This window comes from Hippichthys cyanospilos, chromosome 14 (assembly GCF_059441005.1).
Source record: "Hippichthys cyanospilos isolate Australia breed blue-spotted pipefish chromosome 14, RoL_Hcya_1.0, whole genome shotgun sequence".
Lineage (NCBI taxonomy): Eukaryota > Metazoa > Chordata > Actinopteri > Syngnathiformes > Syngnathidae > Hippichthys > Hippichthys cyanospilos.
In genome coordinates, this window is record NC_142382.1 from 2,008,104 (window position 1) to 2,032,241 (window position 24,138).

The 24,138-nt window shown below is 43.6% G+C and overlaps 2 protein-coding genes across 2 annotated transcripts; both read right to left on the bottom strand.

Moving 5' to 3' along the window:
* Nucleotides 1-2,314: 2,314 nt before the first annotated feature.
* On the bottom strand, nt 2,315-3,820 carry tmem229b (transmembrane protein 229B). Its single transcript, XM_088433505.1, has 2 exons — nt 3,611-3,820; nt 2,315-2,953 (listed from the first exon to the last, which is right to left on the bottom strand). Exons 1-2 carry the CDS (start codon nt 3,696-3,698, stop codon nt 2,370-2,372), a joined length of 672 nt encoding a protein of 223 aa, XP_088289631.1. The 5' UTR covers nt 3,699-3,820; the 3' UTR covers nt 2,315-2,369.
* Nucleotides 3,821-4,376: 556 nt separating this feature from the next.
* mta1 (metastasis associated 1) lies at nt 4,377-23,967 on the bottom strand. Its single transcript, XM_088433416.1, has 18 exons — nt 23,804-23,967; nt 18,197-18,264; nt 16,514-16,607; nt 11,692-11,818; nt 11,154-11,217; nt 10,956-11,073; nt 10,429-10,531; nt 10,251-10,350; nt 9,986-10,174; nt 9,596-9,670; nt 9,455-9,513; nt 8,670-8,824; nt 8,452-8,603; nt 8,188-8,377; nt 7,519-7,611; nt 6,559-6,714; nt 5,152-5,292; nt 4,377-5,016 (listed from the first exon to the last, which is right to left on the bottom strand). The coding sequence occupies exons 1-17, from the start codon at nt 23,829-23,831 to the stop codon at nt 5,183-5,185; spliced, it is 1,881 nt and encodes a 626-aa protein (XP_088289542.1). The 5' UTR covers nt 23,832-23,967; the 3' UTR covers nt 4,377-5,016; nt 5,152-5,182.
* Nucleotides 23,968-24,138: the final 171 nt, after the last annotated feature.

Consider the following 24,138-nt stretch of genomic DNA (forward strand, 5'->3'; position numbering starts at 1 on the left):
TGAAATATATGATTAAAATAAACAACTTGGGTATCAAAACTGTTCCCATTAACAGTGGGCGTGGCCAGAAGCAGACAAGGCCACCGATATTATAAAAATATCATTCATAACCATACAACTTTCTTGAAGTATACCGCAATTTTTTTCCACACAACATTAACAGAAGACAATGCCTTTATTTTCGTCGTATAGCTGGTATACAAAAAAAATAAATAAAAAATAATGCCCGTTAAATAAATATGAATGATCAATAGAATAAATATTACGGAATAAATTGTTGGCATTCGGAGTGTAAACAGACAGACTTTATGTTGTGACGCTAGGATAGTACAAGTTAATTTTTAAAATATTGCAGTTGGGAGGGGGGAGGGATTATTGACAGTGCAAACAACATTTAGAATATGCAAAATTTGTTGAAGACCGTTGCAGTTGAACGCGCCGCGCTGTGACCGAGGCCTTTGAATAACCGACACCTGCATGTAGCTGGCGGGACGATAGCGTAGCGATGGTTAGCATGCTAACATTCTCAATGACTTTGCAAAAAACTGTTGATCCCTATAATACGCTTCCATTAACTCATTCGATCCCAAAGACGCATTTTTACGTACCTTTCAAGAGACTTAAACATTCAATCCAAAGTACTTTATTTATTTGATTAGTACTTTACTCGTTTAGCAATTTGTTTATTTATGAAGAAAACTATTTTGAAGACCCTCTCGTGTTATTTGAAAAAAAAATCTGTCAACTGTAGCTCGACTCCGTCAAGACGCATGAATACGTAAAGACGTATAAATACGTCTTTGGGACTGAATGAGTTAAAAAGTAAGTGCTTTACAAAACAAATGGTGCAATTCACGGTTCATTTTAGAAATGTAATGATTCAATTGCGTTAGGCGGGATATTGGCAAGTCTTCTCCAGTCAGTCTACATTCTTTACTTTGCACCTAATCCAAGCGCTAACAAGTAGAAACCTGACGCAAGAATGAAAAGGAAACTTGAGCTAGCGTAGCACGCCCATATTTGGAGTTGCAGGTCGGGGCCCCTCCACCATTAGGCCCTCAGGGGCCACATACAACGAGGAGGTGACACGTTCATGTCCCACCTCATACACATGGACACTTTATTAGGTACAATAACAAATCCTGCGTTAGCATAAAAACGGTTAGCATTCTAATTTGAAATGTAAAAGGGTCACTTTATTTTATTGTGTCCTTCAGATTGTGGAGCTACGCTGAATGAACAAGCATTAACTATAAAGCAGAATAAACAAGGAGAGATTGCCATCTTGTGGACAAACACGTATATTACACAATTTCATCACCGTTAATTTAGTTGTATTTATTTTGTAACTATTCTTTTATAATCTGCGATGAAGATTTTTTTAATGACGACAGATTACACTAGTTACCATGCTAGAGTTTTTTTTAATGTAGTGACCACTGTAATGATTATTATTTGTTATTCATGTTTTTTTTTTAAATTCCTTATGAATCACGTTTGCAAGCTAATAATATGCGTATTTAATGAAGAAAATAATACACATAGACACAAACGAATGTCATTTGCACAATCCAATAAAAAAAGAAGACATGATCAACTTACTTTTGACCGTCCTCTTGGCATGTTAACCTTCGAATTTTCGTCCAATTCCTTCCTTTGTAATCCCGTCGCTAACCAAAATCAGGCTGACATGAAAAAAAACAAACAATTTTTAATGGTTCAAGTGGCTTCCGGGTTTAATTAATTGTCTCCTGATTTCAGCTGTTTCAATTGGGACGATAGTGCTGTCATTTTGTCCTCACCAGCAGATTCACAACTTCAAAATTGCTCCCTTGTATTGATCAAATTCTCAGTACACAATAAAAAAAAAAAACAGCTCGTTTGCAACTCGAATTAAAAGTCCAGACAATAAATCTCAAGTCAATTTTAAATCCCATTTAAGGTGTTAGGGTAAAGGATTTTCAAAAAATAGCTGGTCATTAATACGTTAATGTAATGTTAATGTAATAGTTAATGTTAGTAGTATTAATGTGTAGTAATGTGTAGTATTTTTTCACTGTTATTACAATAAATGTACTGCACTAAGAAAGAAAATAGTACAAGTGTGCATTATTGCTATTCAAAGTTTCTCGTACAACAGCGACGTTTTCTGGCTTTACACGGAACTGCAACATTGATGGAACGCTCGTGTCTTACCTTTTGTTTTTTCGATATTTTTGGGTCAAAATGACCGAAGGACATCTTCGCTCTTCCTGGCAAACAAACATAAAAAGAGCACACAAGCCATTGATTTTAATCGATTTTATTTTTTTTTTCCACTTTTTCACATTTTGTCACACTCGGGTATCAATTCGGGTATCGATTGGGGCTCAGTCCCACTTGAACAATCCGCCGATGCCGGGGCCCTGCATCCTCTTGTCGCCCCTGCGGGTGAGCCGCCAGGAGTCGGCCCAGCCGTCGTCGGGCCCGTCGTGGTAGCGCAGGCGCAGGGTGTTCCGGATGACCAGGCGCTCCACCAGGAAGGCGGCGCAGAACCACGGCAGGACGTACTCGGCCGTCACCAGGCCCATGAAGTTGTACTGGAACTTGGAGTAGTCCCAGGGGCAGGCCCCGAAACGGCGCAGGAGCAGGCCCGTGCTCAGCTCCCAGGCGTACGTCCACAGGGTGTAGACCAGGCAGCGCAGCACCACGTTGACGTGGTCGCGCAGGCGCAGGTACATGCGCTCCACCGCCATGATGCTGGTGCCGTAGATGAGGAAGGCCCACACGCTGGTGACGCCGGGCAACTTCCAGTTGCGGTTCTCCGAGAAGTCCCAGCACGCCGTGAACATGACCTCGCACACGTAGCCGTGGATGGCGTACAGGTACCAGCGCCACAGGCCGGTTAGCGGCAACGGCGGCTGCAGGATGGACATGGTGGCCATGGCCACGCGGCTTGACTCGGGGCCCAAGTCTGCCGGGGAAAGCGGGGAGCAAATCAGGGGCGTCGTGGGACACTTTTGCTCATAAAAAGTATTTGCGTAGTCGTTTCCCGTTTTTGAACATGCCGTTTTAGTCACAAACTTCAAATCGGAATTAACGTTTCGCGGGCCGCGTATGTTGATTTGTCGGGCCGGATCTGGCCCCCAAGCCTTAGTTTGATACCCGTGTTCAAAATGAACCCTTGTGCATTGCTGTGTCCGTTTTTTGTCGGCGTGTAAAAATTGTTATATAATGGAGACAATAAATTATGAATAACTGTCAACCCGGTTCAATTCACGTTCAAGCTTAGTAGTTTGTTAAAAATGTGGAGAGGGCGATAAAGCGATTATTAATTGGAATAAGGAATAGGAAAATTGATTGTTAAAAAACTTTTGAGCGACAGTAAAGAAAAAAAAACTCATTTTTAAAAATGGACAATTTTCACAAGTAGTTTAATTACAGTGGGCTGTACCAAAAAATGATTTAATTCTATTGATAAAGCTAATAGTGCTGGTTTCCAGACATGTTAGCCTTTGACAATGCTAATAAACGCTAAACAGCAATAGGGAGTGGAGTAATGAACTAAAATATAGCATCAGCACACTTGGTGATTAATTAGCTGTCGAGTGTTTGCCGTTTTCTCACCCACCAAAAACTCCAGTGGACTGCATCATCGCGACAGCTGAATGAACGGATAAATATTGAGCATTTGAACGCGCCACGGGCGGAGTCTCCATCGCTTTGTAGGCAAACGCGACAAACGTTCAGGTGCCGTCAAGATGGTAGACGCGCGTGCGCCGATGGCGAGCCTCCTCTTCGGCCCGTTGACGTGTCCTTCGAACGTCACGCACGCGCAGCACAAGCATGACTCTGAGCTAATGCTTTCGATCGGCGCTATGAAAGCCCGTGACGTCACAGCAACGCCGTCGTCGGCCCGCGTTGTGTGACGAAACGACAAATGGGATCTAGTCCGTCGCGCCTACAAAATCGGCGACAGATCCGCAACAAATACAAAAATAAAATACAAATTTAGAAAAATGCCACTGGGCGCGCTCCTGCGTTCTATTTGGTGCATGAAACGATCATTTAGGAAGTTAGACTAGTTATTATGCACCCTATTTTGAGGAGGATATTTTATTAATATTTTTACCGCCCCCCCCACCCAAAAAAAATATATATGTATATGTAAATATATATATGTAAATATATATATATATGTAAATATATATATATATATATATATATATATATATACATACATACACACACACACACACACACACACACACACACACACACATCTATCTAAATAAATAAAAAATACACACACATCTATCTCAATAAATAAAAAATAAAGGGCAACAATGACGACACCCCCCGAAAAATCTCCAAAAAGGTTGCAAGGCAAACCGATGTTCATTCACTTTTTTTTTAATGACATTATCGAAGCATAGATGCATTACTTGTGAAAAAGGTAGAAAAAACAGCGAGTCCTTCTCAATAAGTTAAACCTCTCTTGGCCCAAAAAGAGCGCTCGGGCCCGCCACGCAAAACACAAGATCCCGTAAAGCGTTTTTTTTCCCCCCCCGCAAAATTCAAATTGACAACAATAACAAACAAAAAGACAAAGTTAACGCATGTCATGAAATAAAAGTGCATCTCCTCACGGGCGTTCGGAATAATAATTTGTAGAAAAAATAAAAACAAACAAAAACGTACAAGTTGCAAGTGGCTTATGTTACAATCCTTCCACAGGTATTTTTTTTTTTTTTTTTTTTTTTGCTTTTTAACTTCACAGGCATTCCTCATGAAACATTTGTCCACTAAAGAAGAACGAGAAGCTGAATTATAGTCGGTAAAGAGAGAGAAAAACAAAACATTTTGACATTGTAATAATAACAACAAGAGACATGATAATAAACACAGTCCTGTACAAAGAGATGGACCGTTGGACGACTTAAGGGGAGAAAACAAAACAAAAAAAAAAAACAATCGACTCCATCCATTTGAAGTCGACCGCCAAACCTTTTAGTGGAACGTGAATTGTGGCGCCCTCTGCAGGAAAAAGGACACAAAGACAACAACACACTTTCAAACCGGAGCTCAGGTTGTTGGCAAGCTTCTTTTTCCAGTTAAATGACATTCCTGATGGCAAATTTGAGTTTTGATTTTCGTCTTCCGGCAAGGTACCTGCCAGGCGCCGACGGGGGCCCGTGAGACGTCAGTCCAGTTGGTGAACCTCGTCCTGCACGGCAGCCGGAGGCCGGCCCACTTCGCTCATGCGTTTGGCCATGATGTCCCACTGGGGGGCCAAGCCTTTGGATTTCGAGCCTGTCACGCAAAAGGAAACACGCATCCGTTGGAATATGTCCTTTTCATTTGTGTCCACCCGAGTGGACATTTGGTTTACGTCTCTATCTTTGGATGGACTACTAAGTCCTAGTGTGCCCAGCAGGGGCCCCGAAATCGAACCCTGTGGAACACCGCATGCTCCGGTGAGCTAGCCTATTCATTTGTGTCCACTGTGGTGGACATTTGCTTTTGGTCTCCATCTTTAAATCCATCGGAGTTAGTGGGTGATATCGTTAAACCGGCCCGTCCTCGATCCCTTGAAATAACGCCGGTCTCGACAAAGTTCTCGCCCATTCCTGGTAATCATATATATGTATCTGCTGCTAACTTGGCGTGTGTTGATACAATATTGATGAGATGTTGATATTGGATATCAGTTTGATGTCAATACCGTTTAATGGTATCAATGCCGATATCAGCTATCGCTCTGAGATTGATACGGGATATCGGTCCTATATCGATACCGGATTCGATACCATTGTTGATATAATCTGTGGGTCTGAAGTTGACACCAAAATCGGTTTGATATCAGTCACAAATACATATTGGATATCAGATGTCAATATCGGTATCAATGTTGATATCAGCTATTGGTATGGGATATAGGTTCAGTATTCATACTTGATATCGGCCCTATGTCCATACCGGATATCAATTTGATGTCGATATCAGCGTTCAGTCTAATGTTGATACAATATCTGTTCGATATCCACACTAGTTATTGTTGCCAGTCATGTATCAACACTGGATACAAACTGCATATCGGTCCTATAATGATATGGGAAAATGAGTCGACGACGCTACTGGATATCAGTCAGATGTTGACATCGGACTTGTTGTCACAAGTTGCATATTGATACCAAAATATTGTTACAATAGTAGTTTTTAAAAAACTAATAGGCTTGGTCTCAAGTGCATACGACTTTTTTTTTTTTAAATGGTCTCCCTGGAAATCCTAACGGCAATTACTGCGCTGGCCGGACTTAGCAACCTCCTCCTGCTCCTCTGCGCCGTTACCATGACGACACGGACGGCAGCCTCCGGCAAAAGCCGGCCGGGCCAACTCGCTCTTCTGCGCTCTTGATCTGTCACCGTGTCTCTTGTGTCCCTCTCCATCGAGTCCACCGGGGACAGCCCAAGTAGGACGCGACAAGCGGCGCCAAAACCCCGCCCGAACTTCCCCGTTTTCTCGCCGGCAAAAGTCAGTTTAAAATACATAGGGACTATTGTTAAAAAAAGGGTCACCGTCCAGGCCGTTGTGCTGTTCGTAGCTGCGCTTTCCCAGGATGGTGGGCGAGCCGTTGTTGAGGATGGGGGACGACTTGATGGGCGTCAGGCTGCCCGTGGAGATGGACGCCGCCCGGGCGGGCGCCTCCGCTTTGGCTGGACGGGGATGTGCTTCTGGAAAACACCAGCGTTTGTTTTACCACCGGCGCGGGCCCAAATGATATTGGATATTGTGCAATCTCTCTCTCTCTCTCTATATATATATATATATATATATATATATATATATATATACATATATATATATATATATATATACACACACACACACACACCACGATTAATTAAGCGGCGAGATGAACATTTAAACACTTTGTCATCCTACCACCAGGGGGCAATGTTTCCCATATGTTTGCATGACAAAAACTTCTGCTTTTCTCACCCAAATATATTACTGACCATATGTAAAATAGTTTGTGAGTATTTATGTGTATTTAAATATATAAATACACACAATTTTTTTGTTTTACAAATTTTTCTGAGCCAAAGACATGTCTGAAAATACCAAATACTACTCAATCAGCTAATTAATTATTTGTAATCATTCTGATCTAAAGTTCTCAATTCCGTCAGTACTTAGTTATTGTAAAGTTATTGTTATTTTGTACTTAAAACTTAATTTTAGTACTACTAACCCAAAGGAATTGATGGCTTACTATCAATTATTTTTAGACCCTCCTTTTGCAAAACACTTGAAAAAAAAATGGATTGAATGTCTGCACTCTTTAAAAAAGTTAATAAATAAAAGTTTGGGCTTAAACGAGTTAATCACGTTATCTGAACACTTAATCTGCGCTTGAAACAAGTCCACCCCTAAATTGAAACCCTCATATATTGAAAGTAATCCAAATTTGGCTGCCGTTATTTCATACGGGAACGACCCGGTGGCAAATCGGATGTTGCGGAAGGATGGCTTACCTAGATATCGAACCACGGACTCGAGAGGTTTGCGTTCTGTCGGTTTGAGCGGCGAAGGTTTGCCGGGGTCTTTATCTGGCAACCGCAGCGCACCTGTGGACACGTGAGACATTTCTTTTCAGTGAAGCCTTCTGTCATCCACTGCTCACGCCCAGAAACTCACATGGCAAATTAATTATAGAAAAAGCTATTACCAGTGAAATTGGATGAATAAGTGGACCATTATTTCAATATAAAAATGTCACTTTGGCGCCATCTGATGTTAATTTTTGGCGCTTTATTTCAACAGGCCATGACTTTGTTTAGTGTGAAAAAAGGACTTTGTCGACATCTTGTGGTATTGATAGGCAATTGAAAATCTTGACAAATAGGCTATGTGCAAATTTTTCTTACTCGAGGAAAAAAAATCTTTACAATATGTTTTGTTTTGTTTTTTCAGAAAAATAGCAGGGTCTAAAATAGGTTGGTATTCTGTCAGAAACTAGAAAAAAAGTTGACTATTATTTTCTAAATTATTCATGAAAAAAACCAAAACAAAAAAAACTTCATTTACATTTTTTTATTTTCCTGTGTTAGGCCTGAGGAATGTCTAAAATAGGTTGGTAATGAATGAGTTAATAATGGATTAATCTGCAGATTATGTAAAAAACAGGAAATTGCGCGTCTTACATTCAGCCTTGATGGCGGCCGTGTTGACGGGGAGGTAGGGGTGTCGGCCCAGGTAGCGGGGCTTGATGATGTCCTGGCAGAGGCGGCGCGCCAGCCGCGTCAGGGCGCTGGTCTGCAGGTAGAAGGCCTGTCGCGTCTTGACGGCGAACTTGGGGCTGCCGCCGTGCCGCAGGGGCACGCCGTGAGGGCTCTGAACGCCACGCGGGTCGGGGGCGTCAGTGTCGCCGGACGGGCGTCGAAGGCGCGCGAGAGCGTGCGGGTTACCATGCTGCTGCGGTTGGGTCCGGGTCGCTCCCCGTCCAGCCTGGTGGGCATCTTCAGCCCGCCGTACTTCTTCCAGTACGTCCAGCAGGAGGCGCACAGGCGGCACTGCATGTTGGGGGGTCCCCACGAGTACCACTGGTACGAACTGTTGGCTGCGCATAACGGTCATTTTTTTTTTCTTTGCAAATCTCACGACCGCGGGAACGCGAGGGACTTACTGTAGCAGCTCTCGCAGGCTCGCGCCAGGGGCGGGGGGTTCTGGCCTTGACCCGGCAGCCCCGGCGGCCCGGGGGCGGCGGCTCCGGCCGCTCCGTTGACCAAGGCCACCGGTTTTGGGTTGTTGCTGCTCAGCTGGTTGGGGTTTGGCTTGTTGCTGTAGCGGGAGCACAGAAGGCCTTCAAAGACTCACAGCGAAATCAGAACACGGGCTTGAAACAAATGTTACTTTTGACACTTCTGGCGTTCGCAAGAAAGGATAGAGCGTCGGTGTCAAACATATGGCCCGTGAGCCGAACACAACCCACAAAAAAGTTTAAGCCGGCTCGCAGGATGTCTTTCAGATCACCACGACGCCTGAGCCATTTGCCCCATCAGACAAGCATACGCTACGGTTCCAATTGATTTGTTCTTGATTTGAAAAGGAATATTGAAAAAAACATACCTATAAACGTTGGTAACACGTCACATAAGTGACATCGCTTTTCAACATCCACAAGTAAAATAATCCGTATTGCAATCGATGAGAGATTTTAACACAATTTTTGCTTTGAGCAGAGGTTAATCTTTGTTTTGAATTTTTTTGTAAAATGACAATTTACATCCACACTTAACTGAACAAAATAAAAGCGTATAAAACTTTGCATGTGAATCCCCTATAACACAATTTTGTAATACGTTTCAGTTAAAAAACATGTCACAGCACTCAAATGCATTGAAATAAATTTGCTGATATCTGCACAAAACCAGTGAAAATTTCACACAGCCACCAAATTTGAGTACTCACTAGTTGGGGATGTAGACCTGCTTTAACTTGCTTTCGGCCTCAGCTGCCTTTAATCGTTTCTGGAAATCAAAAGCGAGCACGTACATTAAGTATAATTTTAGTGCATACTCCACTACAGCATTTTTTAAATGATTTTTTTACCTGCTGCACATATCTGTCAGTGGTTTTCCACATGTAGTAATACTCAATGATGCTTGTGAGGGACTTCCAAGGTAACTGTGAGGGACAAAGAGGACAAAATGTCAAAAATGAGAAGCAAGCTGGAGGCTCCGCCCACAACGGCAGCCGTTATTTTTCTAACAAGAGGCCAGTAAGGAACCCGGGTGAGCGGCGCTGACGGCATGAGGCCACCAGGTGGCAGAAGGAAGCATGCAGGTTACAACATCGAGAGCGCTTCCCATCATCGTCTTTATTTACCCTCCAACATTTGCCTTCATTTCTCCAAATTGCCCCTTCCCCCCAAGCGACACTCGGTTGCCATTTTACTTTCATTTTCTCAGTTGGAGAGCGAGAGTGTCGCCATCTACTCACAAAATCCTGCTGGATGTCCGTGAAGTCCTTGCCGTATTTCTCCAGCGCCTCTTCAAACAGGTTGGCCTCCGAGGCGCTCCACTCCTCCATCTCGTCGCGGCACAGCACCGGGCCTCCCTGGGGCACCAGCGCCGCGATGGCCCGCGTCACGTCGTAGCCCGTGCCGTGTAAGGTGTCCATGGCGTGGAACTGCGCGCCAGACGGAGGACGGGACGTGTCTCGGCTCGGCCAATCAATGCTCCGATTCGCGAAGAACTTGGCTCACCAAGGTGATGTCCCTGGAAGCGGCGGCGGCGCTCATGTGAAGGCTGGGCTGGCGCACCGAACTGCTGCAGTCCAAGGCTCGGGCGAACGTTCCCACCGACCTAGCGAGGGGGTGAAGAATTAGCGAGTGCATTTCGGCGTTAGCGTTTGTTTGAGACGTAGCGCGTGGTCAAGCTTACCGGGCGACAACCAAAAATTGGTCGATCTGCTTCTCGCTCAGCGAGCTGCTGGGCTCCCAGATCTTCTCCTCCAGTTTCTCCAGATCCCTGGCGTCCTCCTCGCCTACACACACACACACAGAAAGAAAAAAACAACAGCGTAACAGTTATCTTCTTTTTTTTGCCGTGAAACTCAGAAGAGCGTCAAACTAAATGTAAGAAAATGTCATTAAAGAGGCTTTAATTAGTCAACACGGCGTCCCCCCTACCGGAGGTGCGCGCTAATTGTAATCCCACCTGCTAAGAGTTCCATTTTGGCTTTACACCCCGCCGAACATGGAGGAAATGCTAGCGAGTAGTGAGGTAAAATTAAATAAATAGGTAAAAAAAAATCAATGATAGAGTTTAATGAATACATTTCATATTTAAAATCAATGAGGAATTATACAAATAAATTCAGTTGTAGTCAAACAGCAAGAACAGAAGCAGATAGGGCAAAAAAATAAAAAGAGGCGGAGCGGCCCGGGGGCGACGAGCGCGGACCCCACCTTGGTCCAGCAGGTCCGTGATGTCGGCCTGATACTTGTTGCCCACCCGGATCTCGCCCTTGTCGGCCAGCAGGGTCTTCTGCTGGGGATCGTACACCAGCGAGTAGAAGAAGGCATCCTGGGAAGGCAGGCGGGCAAAAAGTGACCACCCCAACTCGATCGGGCTCAACTTTCCTCTCTCGCCCGCCGAACACGCACCTCCCGGTCCAGGTAGGACTTGAGCGCTTCCGTCTCATTCAGCAGCGTCACGCAACATTTGCCCCTGCGGGTTGAGCGCATGGCATTAGCAGCTGCTTTACTTGATTTAGAATTAGAAGATGTCAATATGTCGATTCTTCTGTCGACATAAGTCCGGTTTTGTGAAAATAAACATAAATGCATTATGTAGACAATACAGACGCACTGCATTCAAGTTTTAATGCTAAAGCTAGCAATGTTTTTGCACAAAATGAAAAAGTGGAAAACAACTTTAAGATACGGCAACATAAAAACAAGAAAGCACAAAAAAATAATTTCGCAAAAACATCAAAACAACATATAGCCCCCTGCACAGACCAAAAAGCTTGGACACACCGGCCCAAATAAACAAGGTCAACAATTTTGTGGTTCTCGTTCGAAAATGTCAGATAATGACGCCCTAATGACGAGCAGGACAAAAGGGCCTCCCGGTGACATTTAAAGCTCAATGCGGACGCTGCGCCTCCTCAGCTCAAATAGCGTCCCAATTTGGGCGTACCTGATGTGCGTGGCGGGGAGGGACTCCAGCTGGCGGGACAAAAAGAGCTCCCTGTGTCTCAGCTGATGTTTCTGCTTCTCGGGGAGTTCCGTCATCTCCGGATTCTCCATCTCCTCCTCCAGCTCCCCTAGGGAAAAAAAAAGGACTTCCGTGATTTATGCAGTTGCTGATTCAAGTTCATGGTTACAGGGGGTTACAGCGTGTGAGTGATTAATCGGCAACTGATGAATTAATCGACATTTCAATTTAATAACAGATTAATCATCTGGAGACCAAGCAATGTCCAACTTTAATGCAGTGGCAGGAACGGGACAGTTTTCTTTTGTCAAACTGAGAGCAAATCTACTGGAACATGAAGCAACTTAGTGCTAAATGGTGCTGTAGTGAATCATTTGCAAAAAAAAAAAAAAAAAAAAACCTATGCTCTTATTTTGTTAAGATTGACACGGATGCACTTAATTTTCCAGCAGTCCAGCCAAAAAAAACAAAAAAAAAACAGATACTGTTACGCTACCGTCTAGATTTGCTGAATAAAAGACGCAAGAAGATACCACTGCTAATTTGAAGTCTTTATTTGAGCTTTTTAATGTTGTGATTGTAACAGCGCGTTTTCCTTTTCAAATTAAGTGCAAATCAATTGGAACATGAAGCAACTGATGGCCAAATTGTGCGACTCCTTTACGATAAATTATTTGGTGATATTATACGGCTACACATTGTCATTTATACTGCAATTTTGCAACAATAAGTCTTTGAATGAGTAAGACACTGATGGCACACCCATCAATTTTATTTTATTTTTCAAATTTTTAATTTTTTTTTCTCCAATTCCAACCGCCACTCCAAGAAACGCCTACGACCGTCGACGGCAGCGAACGAGTTCAAAATCCGATTCATTGGTACATCTCATCAAAACAACCGATTATTAAAATAATCTTTAGTTCATTTAAAGTGGTCAGAAAAAAAAAAAAAAAAGCGAGGAAGACGCACGGGCCGCGACGGCTAAAAAGTGAGCGTTGCGGCAACGCCGGCGGAAGATCGGAGCGGGACGGAGATGTGTGAAGACGGCGGGATGGCGAGGAAGAGGAGGAGGACGAAGAGTAATAGGAGAGCAAAAACGTGTGGGAGAGCGTAAGAGAGAGCGAGGCGTGTTGAACGCGCGAGAGAAAGAGAGAGAGAGAGAGAGCCGCTACGTGATCCAATTCGTTTGGACTTTCATTAGAGGCCAGACAGAAACGGCGAGTCGCACGGCCCAACAAAAGCAATCAGGGGATTTTCGCGAGCGGCCGAGTGCGCGCGAAAATCAATACGCGCACGCACACGCAATTACGCACTCCATTCAAGCTATCATCCAGCGGCTAATTATTAACCGAGCTTATTGAATCAAGTTCGGCGGGGAAAAAAAGAAAGAATCAAAAAGGAAGTGAGATTATGACAGAGCGAGACAAGAGGGAGGACGGGACAATTTTCCGCACACCCTCTTGCACAAATTGCGCTTACGTCTCACCTGTCCGGGCCTATTATCAATTATTGACAAATGAGGTCGCCTTACAAGGCTACGGGGCCCGCCTTAACCAACTGACTTCAGCTTAATGACGGCGGGAAGGGATTTTTTTTTTTTTTTTTTTGTCCGCTAGCAGAGGGCAGTTTGGATTCAGGCCGACTACTTAGCCGAGACTCTAGAACCGCCGGGGGGAGCGGGGGATGTGCAACCGCTGGCCTGCGGGCCCTCGGTTCATTTTTAGGGAAAAAAAAAATATGGTAAAGGGACAGCTTTATGTGGTAATACCAAAAGACACCACTAGATGGCAGACCTCGCTCCAGAGCGTCTCTAAGGCTGCATTTTTCCTGCCAGAGGCCAGGATTAAATTAGGTCAAATATGAAGCTGATGATATTTTTACAAAGTTTACACAACCATCAGATGGGTTTGCGTAGAGATGCTACTAGCTAGGGATAAACTGAATTTGTTTATTTTTTTTTTTTGAACAAAGTCAACTTCAGGGCACTATTTATTTATAGATTGATCGAAAAGTGAAATTTTAAAACTTTAAGCACCGTTGACTGTTGAATATAAAGGAACTGCATTGTTACTATATTCAAATATAGCAATATTTTTATAATGTATATTATTATGTATTACATGATGTTATTTGAAATATATTTTGCAGTTGTAAATGCTTTTTCTTTTTTTTTACCAAGCTGCAACTTCAAGGGTAATTTCAACTTGAAGAATTGCTACAAAATTTCAACTTAATAATAGTAAGTAATTTTTATGAATTATATTAATAATAATTAGTCATTCCTGTATGCATAGATATTGTATGGATTGTAACGAGAAAAAACAAATCTTTAGAGCGGCAAAAAATGATGATTTAAATCGATTCAGTCGACAATTAATTGATGAAGCGTATTTAAAAAAATAAGCACTGTAAAATTAAAAGAAAATAATATATATACATATATATATCTTATCGATCGGGTAATAAAATGATCCGGCCTGCTACATTATTTTATGTGTCCTGAAAAATGCTAATTTTGACTTCAGGTTTCTGACTAAAACACCAACCTTGCAAGTTGTCTTCAACTTTTAAAACGTTTTGGGAAACAACAAGCATTTTTTTCTTCCCAAAATATTTCTTTTTCTTTTTTTTGCCATCTGATAGCAAGTAAATGTTCAACCATGTCATTCAGTCATCGCTTCTCACAGCTTGAATTTTTTTTCCTGGTCTTAGGGCGTGTGACGACCTGGATTGTGACATGACAAAACTCAGCGTTTCCAAAAAAAAAAAAAAAAAACCCAAATCTACGCCCATTTGACACGCATCGATTAACTCGAATCAACAAGTCATCACCCTGCGCTATTAAAAGACAATGCGCTACGCGGAGGCTAATGATGTTAGCCTAAGGTAAAAGCAGGCGGTTTTTTTCACCCCCTGGAAACGGCTTTGTGCCCGCAACACTTCAAGTAAGAGAAATCCACGGCTGCATGGGTGTGGGCTACATCCTGTGTGCGTTGCAGAAGCCAAGTGTGTGTGCGAGAGTGTGTGTGTGTGGCGCTATGTATGTGTGTGTTACACATGTTTTTAGGTATGCGTGATAGAGCAGTCACAAAAACGGCTTGCGGGTCAGTCTAATTCCGTATCGCTATGGATCACTGGAGGATGGCGACCAACTGTGTGTGTGTGTGTGTGTGTGTGTGTGTGTGTGTGTGTGTGTGTGCGTGTGTGTGTGTGCGCGCGTGTGTGTGTGTGTGTTGCATGCATATGCGTATGTGCACTAATGTGCGTGCGCTGTGAGTCATTGATCAAATATTTTTGCTTGCCGGGATTCGGAGCACTCCCTTGACTGGGCCTCAAGAAACCCCGCCCCCCGACGATCAAAGCAGCCAGCTTATTGGTCAGTTTGGGATGTTAGGCCCCTGACTCCACCTTTTCAACGTTTTGATTCACCATGAGTCAAAACTTTTTATTTTTTGCACCTTACCTCCTATAAGCAGCATTTCCTAATCTTTTTCAGCAATGTAGCAACAACACTTATTTTAAGGACATTTTGATCATTTTCTGACGTTATTTGCAAGTCGTTACCTAGCAAGCTAACACTTCAATCAAATATATAGCAATATAATAAAAGCAGCCTTGCATGCACTGTAGAAAAATACATTCATGGTAACAAATTGTATTGATACTAATTTCACAATTACGAATTGAACTGTGTAAAATCAAGTGTATCAATACTGATTTTACGATGACAAAATGTACAGTGTAAAACCAAGAGTATCAATTGCATTTTTTACCATAAATGTATAAACTGTGTTACCGTAATTTAACGGTACTTTTCCGGTAACCAAGTATTTGAGCCTGTGACAAAAGTGCTTCTCCTGTTTATGTTTACATTAGCATGCTAGCTCGTTATTTTTCTAGCAGCCTGCTCAGTAAAAAAAGGAAACTCTGAAAACTAGAAAACTTATTCTGGGCATTTTTTCATGTCACAAATTTCATGAGCTATCTCGTCTCGTGGGGTTAGTGTCCCGTCCAATGCCGAACGTGAACATTTATGAATGATAGCGTTGTCACCAAGCGTAACGGCCAAAATTCCCACGTTTTCTCCAAGTAAACGCGTCAAAATTAGCGTGACAAATGGCGTCACTTGCCCCAAAAACCTCCTTTTAAGAGCGCAAATTTCTTTTTGCCTTCAAGATAGCAAACTCACACGTGAGCTTTATGTTTACACGCCGAAGTTATCAGGCGGTCGCAGATAAACGTCTCGCGCTACTTTATTGAGCGCAAAGCGAGAAGCAAAAAGCAAGTGGTGCTCGTGCGACCTCACGCTGCGCTTGTTTTGGTCCCGCGTCAACGTGGCGGGTAACTTAAGATGCCGGCGCTCCGTGAGACACCGCAACGAGGGCGTCCCATCCAAAACGCGGCCCGGGACAAGAGCGCCGCGCCGGCGAGGAAACAAAGGTATGCGGGTCTTATAATTGGAAGCGGATTGTTTTGCGGAACAAGATTAATGGTGCATATCAGGGGTGGAAACGGTAAGCGGATCCTCGCCGAATGAAATGCGATCGTTATTTCTTTGTATGCAAACGCCATTTTGAAAAAGTTGTCCGTCGGTGCCGGCGTCCTTGTGAAGCAGCCAGGAAGCCATTGAAAAGCCTGCCAGCACTTAGGCGTACCGCATTGGCTTCAAGAACCACTTTCCGAGTACGCGATGAAAGGGAAGGGCGCACGCACGGAGAAATCTCTTTTAGCGTCGATATAGTGCGAAAAGAAGCCATTGGATGAAAAGCTGCGCTAGGTTTTGGTTTCGGTTTTCACTCACTGGCGTGCTTGTCGGCCAGGGCGATGAGCGTGCTGGAGATGTCCCTCCGCCGGTAAAAGCACACCACTTTGGCCTCCACGTTCCCATTGGCGGTCTGCGGAGGAGAGACAATCGGCGTCACCATGGCAACAGGTGGTGCCGCCACACACGCAGCATACGAAGAAGATAGATGAAAATGCAATAAAAAGGAAAAAAGGGGGCTTGTTCTTAAGTTTGGCTGCAAACCCGGTGCGGGGCGATTTTATAGCGTAAATGTCGGCCACTGTCGCGGAATCATAACAAGAATTCATATCCGAGAACCAATGAAGGCATCTAAATATTGTCAATCTGTGTTACATTACAAACGCTTAAAGTGGCAGCAATGTATTGATTGTGGTGGGTCAAGTAATGAAGTGTAAAAAGGCAATAATGGTCATTTAGACATTGATTTGTGGTCCTCAGCCAGCCTTTTTGTGTAACTAAAGCGCAGCGCTAATCAAATGTAATGACGATGAAATGGAGCATCTTTTAGATCAATCTGCAAATATAGCAGAACAACTTCGATTATGATATGAGGAACCTTTTTGCTCAGTCTTGAGAAAAAAAAACATGATAGATAACTAGCTGCTGAGCAAGCTTCCTAAATAACTATCTAGGTAGCTAGCAAGCTAGCTGTTTGTCTAGCAAAACCGCTAACTACCAAGCTGTCTAGCTAGAGCAATAATTAGCAAGCTATTTATCTGTCCAGCTAGACATCTTATCTCGTAAGCTATCTTATCAATCAGTCCAGCTGCAGGGCTAAAACTAGCAAGCTATGCCTCCAGCTAGCTAGCCAGCAATCTGTTAGATAGCTATCTATTTGGCTAGCTACTGTAGCTATCTATTTGTTCAGCTAGATAGCTAGCTAGCAAGCTATGTATCTGTCCAGCTAGATAGCGAGCATGCAAGCGATCTATTTGACCAGCTAAATAGCCAGCAAGCTATGAGCTAGCTATGAAAAAAATGCCAATTCCATCAATTGGTATGAAATGGAGTTTGCATGTCTATCATAATAGAACATCCTTAAATGCCTCAAGAACTCGTGCCAGAAATTTAACACAACGTTGGACATTTGATTTGAGTGACGTAAAAATGCATGCTCTATTGGGTTTAACTGAGAAAACTGATACGGCCAGATTTTATTGTGGTGTGTTTTCAGTCATTACATGGGTGCTCCGTTGACAATAGTTTTGTTACTACTGCAGCGCCATAAACCAAATTTGTACATAGGTCGGAACGTGCTGCAGTTTCTAAGCCATAAATGTCAAAATGTACCGAAAACCGGCAAGCACGACGGTAACAAAGCGTTTCTTTAGGCATCGGAGTGCTTTTGTTTAGGTTGTTGGGAATGTCTGGGACGGCGTTCAGTCCCGACGTCGTAAACCTAGGACCACGTGCGCCTAACGTGGCGGCGGATGAAGCGTTAGGCGGCCGTTAAACATCTGTCCCAACGCTTGCCTCTTCACAGACGACAACCTCCGAAAATTGCTTCATTCTCGTTAAAAGCGCCGGACTGTTTGGGGCGGAACGAGTCGTCGGGAACGAGGCCATATCCGACTGCTGCTTAATTATTTAAAGAGTTACATTCTGGAAGGAGGCGGGACGTTAAATCACCGCCGTATCGATAAATAAATAAAAGACACACACACACACACACACACTCACCTTATTCAACTCCTCTATCCTCCTGATCAGCAGCGGGTTACTGGACGAGTTCTCAAAATAAACATAATCTGGCGGGAGGAGGAGGCGGGGGGGGGGGGGGGGGGGGGGTAATTGGGAAAAGAAAAAAAGACACATCAGTCATCTTGAACGAACCACCTTTAAGAAAAAGGGCCAATTTTATTTTGAACTCACGTTTAAAGCCATACGCTATCTCGGGACTCGCACACACACACAATGCTATTGTTCCCCGGGTGTGCGTATACGCGCGTGTTTGTGTGGGCGCTGGCACGGGTCCAGGCCCATCGGCGGGCTTAGCGCTCACCAGGATGTCCCCACAGGCCCCCCGGGCTTGGTGGGGCGCCCGGTCTTAGCCCGGCATGTGTCTTGGCCGAGCACGGGCAGATTATACCCCACACAACTTGGTCGGGTGCCTGGAGCTGCCGATGTCCTCGCGGGCCCCCCGAAATGCGCAGAAACACACACACGAAGATGTTTTTCTATCATAGTGGGGGCATGCCATTGACCCTATGCATTTCCTAGCCCCTAACCCGAAATATGCCTAACCCTAAATTTAGTTGAAATTTTCAATTCAAATTCTATACTCTAAAAGCAAGTCTTGACCCTCAAAAAGTGGTCTGAACTTGTGGGGTCCACCAAAATGGTCCAAGAGGACTACAAAGACAGAAAAACCTGGGATTTGGTCCCCACCATGTCGCAAAAATCAAGGGCAAACACACACACACACACTAATATAACCCAATGGAGCACTGTAGTGCTAACTGTGACCATTGGATGGCAGTGTTTCCACACTTATAACACAGCTCTTACCTACATCCAAGTGTAACTGAAGAATGGAAGTCAATATTTCATATGGCAGCACCCATATTTACATAGGCATGGCACACAATATTCTGTTGGCCTTGAAAGGTGAGTGAAAATACTAAATACAGTATACTGGCCCTCTAGAGGTTATACTTTCTTTATTGTATTTTTGTTTACTTCTTGCAAGACCATAAGTTTTCGGTTTTTCACATCAGTTTTCACGTTGGATCCCCCTACTAGCTTACGCTGGGAAGCCCCTACTAGCTTACGCTGGGCCTTGGTACGGTTTTATTTGGTTTTAAGTCAAAGTTAGCACAAAAAAATAGTTTGGTCCTTTCTTTTCCGCATCGCAGCGTGAATCTCATCAGACAATTCTACTCCGGAGCGGCGCGAAAAGAAAATGTGGACGTTTGCCCGGGGCAGCTCCGAGGGAGCAATTAAATCACGAGCCAGATGACGTCGTCGCCACACAACCGGAGCGGTTCACGTGCTATCCCCGCCGCCAAAAAGGTAGAAGCGGCGGGTTTTTTGTTCTCTTTTGTTCGCCAGCTGGAGAACAAAGTTGCAGAGGAGGCAAAGACGGAGAAGTTGTAAGAAGTAGAGGAGAGGGGCTGCTGGGAGTTTGCGCCACGTGAGAGAGCCTGCGGGCCGAGCAGCGTCGCCGCGTCTCTCTCCGTTTCCCATCATCCCTCCTGCCGCCTCGACCCGGGTAATGAGGGCTCCCCTCCCCCCCATCGAAACCTTCCAGCTTCCAACGTCGGCCAACCGGCGAGCTTCCGAGACCGTGACGTCGAGGTTGGCTTCGGCCAATCCGGGCGTGTTACCGACTGCCGAGTTGATTTGAACCAGGCCGGCGAGACGCCGTCGCCGAGGGGGAAACGTACGGGGGAGCTAGCAGCTAGCTAGGCGGTATCAGTCAAAAGTTTGGAAACACCTTCAGTTTTGCGTGCTCTCAAATTCATCAACATGTCGGGAAACTCACGCTATTAACTCTTGAAACGGTACAACTGCAAATTTAAAGTCATTACGGGTGAAAAGCCATCATCCGCGTCATAAATCTAAAGTTAGAAAACAGCTTCCAATTAAATGGTTCTCTAGCACATTATGAGGGCAAGAAATTTAAGCCATCAACAAATGGAACATCACATTAGCAAACAAAGTCGTTCCAAATCAACAAGAATCATCCACATCATAAATCTAAAGTTTGGAAACATCAAATTCAAATGCGCTCAAACATGTCAGGAAGTCAAGAAATGCATGCTAATATACCATAAAGTGACGCAGCTGTGAACTAAAAGTGATTCCAAATCATGGGGCATCACCCACATAATAAAGCTAAAATCTGGAAACCCGTGCAAATGCAAATGGTCTCAAATACATCAAGAGGCCAAGAAATTCAAGCTATTAACTTGAAAATGCCAAGCGCTTAGCTTAAAGTCATTTCAGGTCATGGGGCATCGCCCACATCATAAAAATAAAGACTGGAAACCGGCTCCAATTCATATGATCTCAAACACATGAGTCAATAAATTCAAGCTATTAACTTGAAAACACACAGCAGTGAACAGAGTCATTCCAGTTCATCGGGAATCAACCACATCACAAAGCTAAAAATCTGGAAACCTGTTCAAATTTTTACGGTCTCAAACACATTGGGAGGTCAAGAAATTAGAGCCATTAACATGAACAAATTCATGCCAGGTCACGGGGCATTATCCACATCATTCAGCAAGATGTACAAAGCTGTCACCTTGAAGATCCCCACTTTAGGTTCACCCTGTAATGGTATCTCCATCACGCCTACATCCAAGATCCGGGTAACTCCGGAACACCTCGCCCATCGAGACCATGACACGGGCAGCCAACATTTTCCTAGGTCAAGCGGCGGGAAGGAGGAAGCGCGGATTGTGGCCCGCACCAGGGGATTTGGGGCGGGGGGGTGGGACAAAGACATCAAGGCCTGCCGAGGCGGCCATTGTCTCGGCTTCATTCACTCGGGGATGTCGTGGCTTTTCCCCGAGATGGGCCGCCATTGTCTGGCAAAGCGGCGAGCATCTTGCTCCGCAGAAAGTTGCTCATTCTTTGAAAAGAGAACGCGCAAGTTAGGAAAAACTCGGCGGCAAATTTGTGGGCGCCGCGTACGGCCTGATTGCGACGTTCAAACGCATCTCAGCTGGCGTGCTACAGCCCGAGGAGTTAAAACGAGAACGGGTCAGGCAAATCCCATTAATCGGACGTTTATGCGCCAAGCCAAGCTTTCCAACGGAAGCCATTAAGACTTTTTTCCGATACCAATACCGCAGCGTAGTGGACCGTCCGATACCGACGTCGATACGTTATCAGCGGAAATGATATATTTTCAAGTATGGAATGACAGAAAAGAAAGTGATGCTACCCAAAGAAAAATAGTAACAGTAGGGATGAGAAAATATATGTTAGAATGGAAAACCAGGAACAGAGTCTGGAACGGATCGGTTGCGAAAATCTGAGATTTTGGATGCACAGCCAAAAAATCCAATGCTGCCTTACATATCAAAATGGGTCTGTCACTGTGGAATATTTTCAAGATTGATTATTCTATCGATTATTTGATCAATTAATTGAATAATCCCATAAAATGTCATTCTGCATAAAGGTGTATTTCAAAACCATTTTTCTCCCAATCAATTGCTTTTTGTTTAGTATTTTTTAGAGAAAAATCAAAACAAAACAAAAACAAAAACAAAAAAACTGAAGACCGACTAAGCAATAAATTATCAACATTCTTGGCATTCTTTTCTGACGTACTCAACAAAATAAAAAAGATCAATCGATTATCAGCATATTTAAAGATGTGCAAGAACTGATACCTGATACCGATACCTGGCCTTTATTTTAAGACAATATGAGTATCAGATGCTCTCTTGAAGCGGTTTTATGATCATGGAGTAGAAGTGATAGATTAGAAAAATAGAAAATTACCTCTACTTTGATGAAAAATTTCAGAAAAATTCTACATTAAATTGTATGAGGTCTCTCGATTTTTTTCAGGTACTTTTTCCCCCCTCCAAGTGTTTGACTAAAATAGAATTTAAAACTGTCTAAAATATCAGATTTCTTCACTATTTAAGGATCTAAAGTCAAATACTTTAGTTCTTGATTAAGTAATGAATTTATATACATGATGGCTTAAGTAATCAATTATTTTAGTACTTAATTACAGTACCTAAAGTTTGATTACTTTAGGTAGCACTTTAAGTAATTAACTCTCATACTTGACGACGGCAAATAATTCCTTTATCACTTATTTCTTTACGCATCAGTCAAACATTTGAAAAAATGTACTGTGTTCCTTTGTTACATTGCAGTTCCATTATTTATTTTTTTTTTTTTAGCAATTTTGCTTCCTTTTAAGTCAAACCAGTGAAAAAAATAGCAATTTTATTTACTAAAAAAATAATAATATATTGAACTTCTATTACATGGATTTGCATTTATGACCATATCTATTGCAGGTTTACCTTGCACTTTTTCTTGATCATTTTCCTCCTCCTAAGTTGGGACAGAACAGACCCAAAGATATAGTAATATTATGTATTACTTTCAGTAAATGAAACAAACAAAAATGAAGATGGCAAAGGCAAAAAATCAAATTTGCGGACTCGGTTTACAGTGGGTATTTTTGCAAACGTAACTTCTGTGATAAATGAGTGAAGACTGCATTTAAAAACATAGAAAATAAGGTATTGAATGTCTGAACCTTGTCAAAAATAAAAACAAAATAAACAGAAAAAAGGCGACAAAAGCGAAACAAAACAAACAAAAAAAGAAGTGTAATTTACTTTGCGGATTTTGGTTACTGTGGGTATTTTTGGGAACATAACCCCGTGATATATGAGTGAAGACTGTATTTCAACAATATAGAAAATAAGTTCCTGGTATTGAATGTCTGACCCTGAGGGAAAAAAAATATAAACATGTCGAGGATTACTGCAAATTTTATTAACCATTTCCCCCATTCTAAGTTGGACCAGAACCAAACAAACAAAACAAAGAAAAAAAGGTGACAAATGCAAAAAATAAATAAATAAAAGCCCTCCAACCTCAACTTTGCGTATTTTGTTTACTGCGGGTATTTTCGGCGACGTAACCCCGCGATAAATGAGGGACGACTGTGTTCCAACAATATCGAAAATACGTACCTGGTACCTGACGGAGAAATCTCTAAATAATATTTTAAAATCTTTAAAATACACTTAAACAAAAGGTAAACATGCGACTGAATGAGTTAAATGTCAGTGTTAAGAAAATGACCTTCACGTGATGGACAACTTTCAGAGTGACAAAACAAAATAAATACAACACGAATCAGGGGATCATCGGATCCCCGTGCAGGAGTACCTAATATTTTGCCTGGTGTGCAGGGCATTCGTTTTGACAACAAAACATTATTATTGAACCTCGAAAGCGAGCGGGGGGTTCTGAACCGCCCCAAAAAAACATAAGAGGGAAGTAGTTCGAAATGAACTTTTAACGGCGTGCAAGCTGCTTGAATGAAGTGTTACTTGGAAGTTGGGACAAAAACGCGACTCTTCATCGCCACCGCGAGTCATCATCATGAGGAAGGCGCTCGTACCTCCCCCGGGGAGGAAAATTGACGACGAGCACGGAGGAAAAAGACAAATGCATCAAGCGAGAATTGACCATGGCGGTTCCAAGCGTGACCGAACGAGACGGAGCTCCCCGCTGGCGGCGGCGGCGGCGGCGGCGTCGCCCCCCCACCCCCCCCCAGCCACTTTGTCTTACCTCCGACCCGGTACATGTTGGCCGCCATGGCTGCCCCGCCGGTGCCGAGGGGACGGAGGCGTCCTCTCTCCGGGTCGTGAGGGTGGGTCGGCTCGCCTGCTTGCCTGGCTGTCGGTGGGCCGTGCTGCTCTCTGCGCCGCCGCCGCTGTGTGTTGGAAAATGGTGGCCGGATCAATACGAAACAGACCAGCCTTGGAGACCTTAAAGAGACAGTACGCCTCAGCCGAGCCGAGCCGAGGAAAGCCGAGGAGAGCCGAGCTCCGGTGGGCGGGAGGCGATTCAGTTTTAACACTTCATAGTGCTTCACTTTTGTTTTGCTTGTTTTATTTTTTCTT

Coding starts and splice junctions, on each gene's coding strand:
- tmem229b (XM_088433505.1), bottom strand. CDS start 3,698: ATGGAGACTCCGCCCGTGGCGCGTTCAAATGCTCAATATTTATCCGTT. Junction 2,954..3,610: donor GCAGTCCACTGGAGTTTTTG/GTGGGTGAGAAA, acceptor TTTCCCCGGCAG/ACTTGGGCCCCGAGTCAAGC.
- mta1 (XM_088433416.1), bottom strand. CDS start 23,831: ATGGCGGCCAACATGTACCGGGTCGGAG. Junction 8,604..8,669: donor AGCCTGCGAGAGCTGCTACA/GTAAGTCCCTCG, acceptor CGTTATGCGCAG/CCAACAGTTCGTACCAGTGG. Junction 6,715..7,518: donor GTCCGTGGTTCGATATCTAG/GTAAGCCATCCT, acceptor GGTGTTTTCCAG/AAGCACATCCCCGTCCAGCC.